The following is a 9,104-nucleotide window of genomic DNA, read 5'->3' on the forward strand; positions in this document are numbered from 1 at the left end:
TTGGCTAAAAGAGCCAAATTAAGTCCTCTAAGCGACTCGATACCTAAACCCCCATCTTCCTTTGATGCGAGTATAGTTGGCCATTCAACCCAACTGATTTTTTTTTTCTTTTCATTGCTACCTCCATAAAAATCTCCTTCTAATATTTTCAAGGAACTCAATAACGCAAATAGGAGCTTTAAACAACGACAAAAAGTATAAAGGAAGACTTCCAATAACAGATGTTACTAAAGTTAGACGGCCGCCAAAAGAGAACGTTTTTGCCTTCCAATTGGAAAGCTTGGCTTGGACTCTCTCGATAATAAGTTTCCAATTTTTCTTTAGATTCATATTTGCTCCACCGTTTTTTTAAACGGCAAATTTAATCTACTGCTAAACTACAACTTAAATTCACATATGTCCACGACAGGAACCCTCAACTTCAAAGAGGAAGAACAACACTGGTACCCCTAAATAGTTGAAAGGGAAAGAAGCCCCCCACACCCAGATAATGCCAACCGAACTTTTCAACTAGAAAAAAATTAATTGATGAACATTAACTTTTAAAATATTTAATGAAAGTTTATAAAATTTAATACGTTATAAGAAAAAAGCTATATATACTAATGAAGCCTTATCAAATTCAATGTATTATAAATGCTTTTGTTTTATCGGTGAGGGATAAACAATGGTCATCTTAAAAGCTGATATCTTTTGTGCCACCTATGCTCAACTTCAATTGACGTCTTTGACCCAAAGATAACATCATAAATTCATAATAGAAAATTCCTATAAAAAAACCTGAAAACCCTTCGCAAAATCCCAATCACATATGCCGATTCCCCCAACCCTCTCCTAATACCATAGTGTGGAGTGTGGACCATCATCAACCAAATCCCTTCTTCCCATTTCTTAATGCTTACCTTGCCAATTGCCATCGTTCTCAGTGCATCACTACACGACACTGCTGTACTACCAAATCAAATCCTCTCTCTCACTGCATCAGATTTCCACTAACGAAACCGAATCGAAACTTTTTGTGTCCTTTGTTTAATGCTCTGATATGGCGCCAACAACCGCTATATTAACAACACCATCAAAACGGAGCACAGAAGCACCTCCGACTCTTTCCCCAGCCGATCCTACACCTCCGTCGATTTTCCCGGCAAAAACTTCCGTCGATTTCACCAACAAAGTTACAGTTGCCGATGGAGGGACGCTTAAAGCTTCGACGCCTGAATTATCTGCCAAAAGCTCCGTTGAAGGCACCAACAAGGTCAATGTCGACGGTGATGAGGTAATTCATTTATTTTTGCTTATTAATTATTATTTTATTTGTTTCTTGATATGCGTGGCTTGATTTTGATTGTTTGGAAGTTAGGGGTCAAATATTTATTAAACATTAAATGCATTTAGATTTGGGTGAATTTCTTTTTTTATTTATCATTAAACGTGAACTTGTGCTATAGAATTAATGGGACATGGAATGATTAGATTTTTGGAACCTTAAAGTGAAATAAGCATGCTCGTATGTGGGCTTTTTATGATTGCAATCAATTAAAAAACGATTTTCACAACTTTATTGTTCATACTGTTCAAACAAATCTGCTTCGCAAGCAAATGCATTAAGCATTTAATTGTAAGATTAATGACTTATTTGTATCATAAAATTATTATGTTTCATTAATTTACAGTGAAGTAGACTTTTTTTTTATTAATTAAATTACATAATAATCTTTAAATGTGTTTCATATTTTCGTAAAAACGTGAAATTTTTTTACACAAACAAGATATTAGTTATTAACCCTTAATTACTAATGCGTCAAGTTATTAACCATTAATTATTGATACATGGGATGTGGAACTATTATAAATCCAATATAATTATCAAGAAATTGAGTATTTGATATGATAACTTAAAAATTTTGTATTTCGGATACTAAAATTTTATTGGATGATAAAAATGGTAATTTAAATGTGGTTAGTGAATATATAAATATTATTTTACATGAAGAATGTAATAGGCCCGACCAAAATGGACTTGTGGGGGGCTACTTGAGAGTCATGATATGATATTATATGGTGATAAGGTCAAATTGTTGCTTAAGCGTGCAACTGCATAAACTTTACTTTTTTTTAATTTTTATCGGTGGGTTGTTGTTAGAATATTATTAAAAGGTAAAACACTTTATCAACATGGTTATTTTTATTATTATTATTGTTATTATTTTAAGGAGTTATTCTCCGTGCGTTGATTGTTGACATTTTTCTTTTTTGTTAAAATATGTTTTACCCAATTCATGTAAGAAACAGTATGTATGAAGCGTATGACTAAAAATCTTAATATCATATTAAGGTATGATATGAGAAAGTAGTTAAGGAACATTTGAATACAAGTTTGACCCTAGTGTAGTATCGGGTTCCAGAATATGTGCAGATTCGATTGATGATGAGCTCAGATTCATGCTCATTATCAACATAAACATGAATCTAAGTTGATTAATTCATCGCAAAAGAATACAAAAAGAATACAATATTGTTCATTAACTTTTGAATGATATAACCTTTTTTCGTATGCTTATTTGGTATGATGATATTTTAAAGTGGTTTTCCACTTAACATTTGGTGTTTTTTTTTCCTTTCTTGAAATTCAGTATTTTTCTTGTTTCATATTTGTTTTCTTCTTCTCGGATAATGTTTCTAAAACCATACATTATTTATAATTATAAAATACATATTGAATTTGTATAGGAGTAACATGATTTATTTTAAATTTGAAATAGATAAATCTCTTTGAATGCACATAGCTCACCGTTTTTGAGTTGTAAAGTGAAAACCACTCATTTGGTCCCCTTGTTGCCCTTCTTCTTTCTATTTCCTTCGTATTTTTTTATGGACTAATTCGACATTAACTTTTAAGAAATCAAAAAGTGAGGACATTCATACTTCCCAAAGCAAAATCCTTTTTTGAAAATCTATGATGACTTTATTTGATTAAAGTACCCGTGATTATTAGTGTTTATATTTATTTATTTTTTCAACATATGTAGTTAATAATTTTTTATTTAGGTATTTCCTTACATTTTCTTCTTATTCATATACTTTTTATTAAATTTTAATGGACTTATTAAATAACAATTGATATGGTTTACAAGTCATGTTGTTTTTTCATTATCTTATTATCTTAAATATACCATATATCTTTGTTATGTGGTTGGTAATGAAAAGAAAAACATAATCGTGACATATGTTAAAGTGTGTTTGTTTTATAATGCGTGCCTATTAATTTGTTCTTTTCCCTATTTTAAGAAATGGAAACAAAGTCGATTTAACATAATAGGGGCTTTTTTTTTTGAGACATTCCCTTTATACAAATCTTAAATGAAACTACCTTTTTTTTTTCATTAATTTATTCGGATTGTTTGTTTTGAAAATAGAAAATGTTAATTATTTTAGTGTTATGTTTTGCTTGTGAGGTAGCGCCCCAACCTGAAAATTAATTTTCATAAGGAAAATTTTATGGAAAGTATTATTTTCCGATAATATTATCTGATAATTATCTTAAAATCAACATCCTTTAATAAAATCAATATTTAATGTTGAATGATCTCATCTTTGGTAATCTTAAGAATTCAAAAGGCTTTAAAGCCCAAGTTAGTGGTCTCGTATCAATGTCTTGAAACAAGACTATTCTCTAAATAATTATCCTTATAATCTGTATAATCTGTATTTCGTGTAATCTAGACATAAAATTGAAATACATGTTCAAAAAGTGATCAACTGGTCGTTCAAGCAATGCTACTAATTGATTTCAGAAATCTTCTTGTCTTCTTTACCTTAATGGAAAAAATATCTATTGTGTAATCTTCAATTCACTTGACAATATATAAATCTATGATTTGGATTTACAACCTTTAAGTTGATTTGAATAAATCAAACAATTAACATAAATGTCAAGCAAATAGAATATATAGCAGATTTTAGTTTTTTACCTTCAAAAATTATGTAACCGTTAATATTGATCGGCAACTAGCTGAAATATACATGTTGTTGCATATAATATAAAATAGAGAAATTAAATTGCTTTCTATTTTTTATGCCTACAAATGTTCCTACCCAATAAAATTATGACAAGTGTTATCATTCCATATTTTTTTTAACTAACTCATTAAGACTATATTAGGAATATATCAATTAGAATTAAATTGAATGATGATTTGTCATAATTTTAGTAGGTAGGAATAATTGTAGGCATAAAAGGTAGGAAGTAATTTAATTTCTCTATAAAATATAACATTATTTGCAAAACAAAGCTATTGGAGGAGAAAAGTTAGTATTAATTTATAGTAAATAAAAACGTATGTTTAAGATTTAATACGAATATACTGATCTGTGGATGAACGAATAATACTTCCTAATTTTCATGCTAACGAGGAAGAATGTTTTAGTATGGACTAAACATATCAATGTGTTTCTTGTTTGATTATATTAGTATTTATGTTACTAAATTATTTGACTATTTTTGATCCACGATCTAAATTCAACCTATTATAATCAAACATGGATGTATCACCATAAATTGCTTTCATAATATATTAGTCAACTCAACAATGACTTATGACAGCTTCATATTATATTGTCCCATTATATGTAAAAGTATATTGTTAAGAAAAATAATTATATAAAAGGAGACTCAACTAATGAATATTCCTACATTAGTATCTTGATAGATTTCATTTGTGCACAACAGAAACCTCTTTGTTATTTTCAATGTTTCACGTGAAAAAGAAACATATTTGAAGTTTATAAGTTTATTGGTTAAAATTTAGTATTTGACTTGCATATCTTATACAACTCTTTAACTTATAACTCAACAACTTAGGTTGGTTCGAGAATGAGTTTTTAGAAGTTTATTTTATTTTCTTATTTTTTTTAAGAAAAACTTGAATTAAAGAAAAAAAAATAGTTTAAACAAAAAATTTAAATCTAAGAACTTTTTAGCTAGTTTTTTTTAGAGGTTTTAGCTTTTAAATTTCATATCTAATGTTATTTTAATCTTGTCGAAAGTTTATTATTACTTTTGACAAATAGTTATAAACAAATAAAAGTTATAGCTTCTGATTTCTAGCTATTAATTATTGGCTTAAAATTTCCGACTATTATCTAATTTTGCCAAATACACCATTAAGTTTCATAATACTCGATCTTACAAGACAGCAAATTAAAATTAAAAAAAAAATAGTTCTTGTCAATTTGGTTTACGATTTACGGTAAAATAGCCTTATTTTCACTTATATAAAATAACCATTATTTTGCAAAGGCTAATATTTATTTTGAAATTAACCTATCTTATTGACTTTCAATTTCAGATTTTTTTTTATTTTTATTTTTATTTTTTATTTTTTTTTTTGAAATCTCGCAGTAATACATCTTAATTTTGGAAATCTCTCAATATTTAGATTATTTTCCCATTTTTTTGGAAATCTCTCTCACTAACACATTTTCATGTAATAGAAGCCCGTTTTTGCTATGTAATTTTAAAGATACCACAAAAAGGGAAAGACGTTCATAATGAATTTCGCAATAATATAGAGAATTTTGTGGTATATATGTATAGCAATTCCACAATGTTTAAAAAGATAAAGAGCAATTTTTCGTAATATAAGAAGAAATTTTTTGTGATATATTTTGATGTGAGACACTATAAACAAATTTGACACCAAATAATAAATTTTGAAATATAATGAGCTTTTTCAGTTTTTAATATTTTTTTATTGGATCATCCAAAATTAAAATGGATGTTACAACAGATTGCAAAATTAATAACTAATTTCGTAAAAAACGAAAAGGTATAGATAACGACAGATCATAAACCAATATAGTAAACTTTTAGAATTTACCTGTAAATCTAGAACTAGTGGAGTTTGGACTGATTAACGTGGCCACTTTAACCTTAATTCATCACCACGTGCTCTTTCCATTAGCCACGCCCACCCCCCTCTGTATCCCTCTTTCAAACCCCTTCACCCCTTCCACACGCAAATCAACTCTCATCAGATAGATCGATCTACCACGACACGACCCCCACCAATATCATGAACAGATTCCGCTCAATCTCGCGGTTCGTATTTAACTCTTTACCACACTCCTTCTTCCGATTCGTTTCTGCAACTTTTGATTCAATAACTGCAAGTGTTGATAGTGTTGAGCCCTTTTGAATCAAATGTTTGATTCAAGTAGTAACTCTACTTCACCCTAAATTCTTAATCATGATTGCTGCGGAAACAGACTAATGTTTATTAGTTATTAATCGATTGCTTGATCTAGTTTCAAATTCAATTTAACGTGAATTCAAGAAATTATAACGATTTCGCTTTGTAAAATTTCTAGGTTTCGCATGAAAAGGGGGTTAGGAATAGGAATGAACACGGTTAATGACTTTCTTAATTTTCTGTACTTTTGCTTATACAATCACCAAGCTGGTGTTATTCCACTCAACTGACTGTCTTGATTTTGATTACTTAAATGCAGAAATTGAAGAACGAGGATAATAGACACCCATCTGTCGCAATGGGGCATAATAGCGATGTAGAATACATCGGGATTACCGAATCCCCATCTCCTACAAGTCTTCCTACCAACAACAACAGCAAAAGAATCTCAATTTTGCCCCTAATTTTCCTCATATTCTACGAGGTTTCCGGCGGACCTTTTGGCGTTGAGGACAGCGTCCGGGCTGCCGGACCACTTCTAGCCCTGATAGGGTTCTTGGTGTTCCCATTCATATGGAGTGTCCCAGAAGCTTTAATAACCGCTGAAATGGGTACAATGTTCCCGGAAGACGGTGGCTACGTCGTTTGGGTGTCATCGGCGTTAGGACCGTATTGGGGGTTTCAACAAGGCTGGATGAAATGGCTTAGCGGCGTTATAGACAACGCCCTGTACCCAGTTCTGTTTCTTGATTATTTAAAATCCGGCATCCCAGCTTTAGCCGATGGTTACCCTCGAATTTTAGCCGTTTTAGCTTTAACAATCGCTCTTACATACATGAACTTCAGAGGTCTAACAATTGTAGGGTGGGTCGCTGTTCTTTTAGGTATATTCTCCTTAGTTCCTTTCGTAATTATGGGTTTCATTTCAATTCCCAAAATAGAACCAGAAAGATGGCTAGTTGTTGACTTACACGTAGTCGATTGGAATCTCTACTTAAACACCCTCTTCTGGAACCTTAATTATTGGGACTCCATAAGCACCCTCGCCGGAGAGGTACACAACCCAAAGAAAACCCTCCCAAAAGCCTTGTTCTACGCCTTAATCCTAGTTGTCTCCGGCTACTTCCTCCCTCTCTTAACAAGCACCGGAGCTGTCCCCCTCCACCGCGACCAATGGACCGACGGATACTTCTCCGATGTGGCCATGATGGTTGGCGGCGTATGGCTGAGATGGTGGATTCAGGCGGGTGCCGCCATGTCAAACATGGGAATGTTTGTCACAGAAATGAGCTCCGATTCCTTCCAACTTCTTGGTATGGCGGAACGCGGGATGCTTCCGGAATTTTTCGCGAAAAGATCCCGATATGGGACACCATCGATCGGGATCTTGTTCTCGGCTTCCGGTGTGATCTTACTTTCATGGCTGAGCTTTCAAGAAATTGTGGCGGCTGAAAACTTTTTATACTGTTTTGGGATGATTCTGGAGTTCATTGCTTTTGTGAGGTTGAGGATGAAGTATCCGGCGGCGTCTAGGCCGTATAAGATTCCGGTGGGGACAATTGGGTCGGTGCTTTTGTGTGTTCCACCGACGATATTGATTTGTGTTGTGTTGGCGCTTTCTTCGATTAAGGTTTTGGTTGTTAGTATGATTGCTATTGTTATTGGGCTTGGGTTGCAGCCGTTTTTGAAGTATGTTGAAAGGAAAAGATGGGTGAAGTTTTCGACAAGTGCTGATTTACCGGAGCTGTATAATGCTCATGAGAATAGTGAATCTTTGGTTTATTAGGTCGACTGCCATCGGTTGGTTGATTTGGGTGTGGGTTGTGTGTAATGTGTGTGATAGTAGGTTGTCGTTGGCGGTTTCCGGTTACTTTTTGTTATTGGAAATGCTTTTTTATTTTAATATATAGTATCATTGTTTTCAACATGTTTGGAAACTGTCTTTACAGGAATTGGTTACTAGTTTGATTTTTGGTCATGCTTCAAGCATTTTCTTTTAACTTGGCATTAAATGATGTTAGATGATTTTTCCACAAACCGTATACAAGTAGTAAAGTGATATACTCGTCCGGTGGACACAGATCGACAAATGTTAAAACAACAGATTGATTTTAATTACTTTCATCTGTAGCATCTTTCTTTCATTTGTTCTCATATTAGTAATATATAAAAACTTTCCTTCATTTGTTCTCATATTAGTAATATATAAAAATTTTCCATTCTTTGAAAATAATCAACTACTCTGCCGAAATTCAAATCAATTCTAGGTTTTGCCTGCAACCAAGGATCAAGTAGACTAATCAGATTATTGCCTACACTTTAGACGTAATTTATTCATACAATAGTTTATCTATAAATAATAGAAAAAATAGCAACCGGTAACATCATACTTTAATTTCTTTTCTTTTATGTTCGGTTTTGGTAAAGTATCAACAAAAAACTAGAGTCTTATTATATCACAAGAGAGGCTTGATGCTATTATAATCAATAAAGACGCAAACATACGTAGGTGTCAAATTAAATTTATTATATTTAAAACACAAAGTTCAAATTAAATTTATTAATTTTAAAGCACAAAGTTTTCTTTTGACTTATAATATATAGTTTATTATCAATTATCCATATCAAGTTCTTACAATCGAAAAGAAATGTGTTTCTCATCGTATAAATACCATATATAAAGCTTTTATTATTATTATTATTATTATTATTATTATTATTATTATTATTATTATTATAATGTTTTATTAGTCTTAAGTTTTTAAAATTTGACAGAAGTAAATTTTTCTAAAAGATATATAAAAACCATATTTCTGCCTTTTACATAAAAGTTTGTTTGACTCGAGAAAAAACTCTTTTTTTTTTTTTTTGCAAATTTAGACCCAACATTTTCTAACAAAATTCCAAACTTCA

The 9,104-nt window shown here is 31.5% G+C and overlaps 1 protein-coding gene across 3 annotated transcripts; it reads left to right on the forward strand.

Annotated features, from left to right (window-relative positions):
• The first annotated feature begins 744 nt into the window (after nucleotides 1-744).
• LOC145091796 (putative polyamine transporter At1g31830) lies at nucleotides 745-8,116 on the forward strand. Of its 3 annotated transcripts, XM_079029597.1 has the most exons (3): nucleotides 5,951-6,100; nucleotides 6,370-6,409; nucleotides 6,511-8,116. In XM_079029597.1, the coding sequence occupies exons 1-3, from the start codon at nucleotides 6,075-6,077 to the stop codon at nucleotides 7,975-7,977; spliced, it is 1,533 nt and encodes a 510-aa protein (XP_078885723.1). In that variant the 5' UTR covers nucleotides 5,951-6,074; the 3' UTR covers nucleotides 7,978-8,116. The 3 variants fall into 3 exon arrangements, with proteins under 3 accessions (XP_078885722.1, XP_078885724.1, XP_078885723.1); XM_079029596.1 differs by lacking the exons at nucleotides 5,951-6,100; nucleotides 6,370-6,409 and adding an exon at nucleotides 745-1,276; XM_079029598.1 differs by lacking the exon at nucleotides 6,370-6,409 and having other exon boundaries at nucleotides 5,946-6,100.
• The last annotated feature ends 988 nt before the right edge of the window (nucleotides 8,117-9,104 follow it).

Source organism: Lactuca serriola, chromosome 3 (genome assembly GCF_051521515.1).
Source record: "Lactuca serriola cultivar US96UC23 chromosome 3, Lser_US96UC23_V15, whole genome shotgun sequence".
In the NCBI taxonomy this organism is placed as follows: Eukaryota; Viridiplantae; Streptophyta; class Magnoliopsida; order Asterales; family Asteraceae; genus Lactuca; species Lactuca serriola.

Bases quoted from the DNA above. Each gene is read 5' to 3' on its own strand.
- LOC145091796 (XM_079029596.1), top strand. From the start codon at position 1,043: ATGGCGCCAACAACCGCTATATTAACAACACCATCAAAACGGAGCACA. The intron at 1,277-6,510 runs GTAATTCATTTA...ACTTAAATGCAG, and splicing joins TCAATGTCGACGGTGATGAG to AAATTGAAGAACGAGGATAA.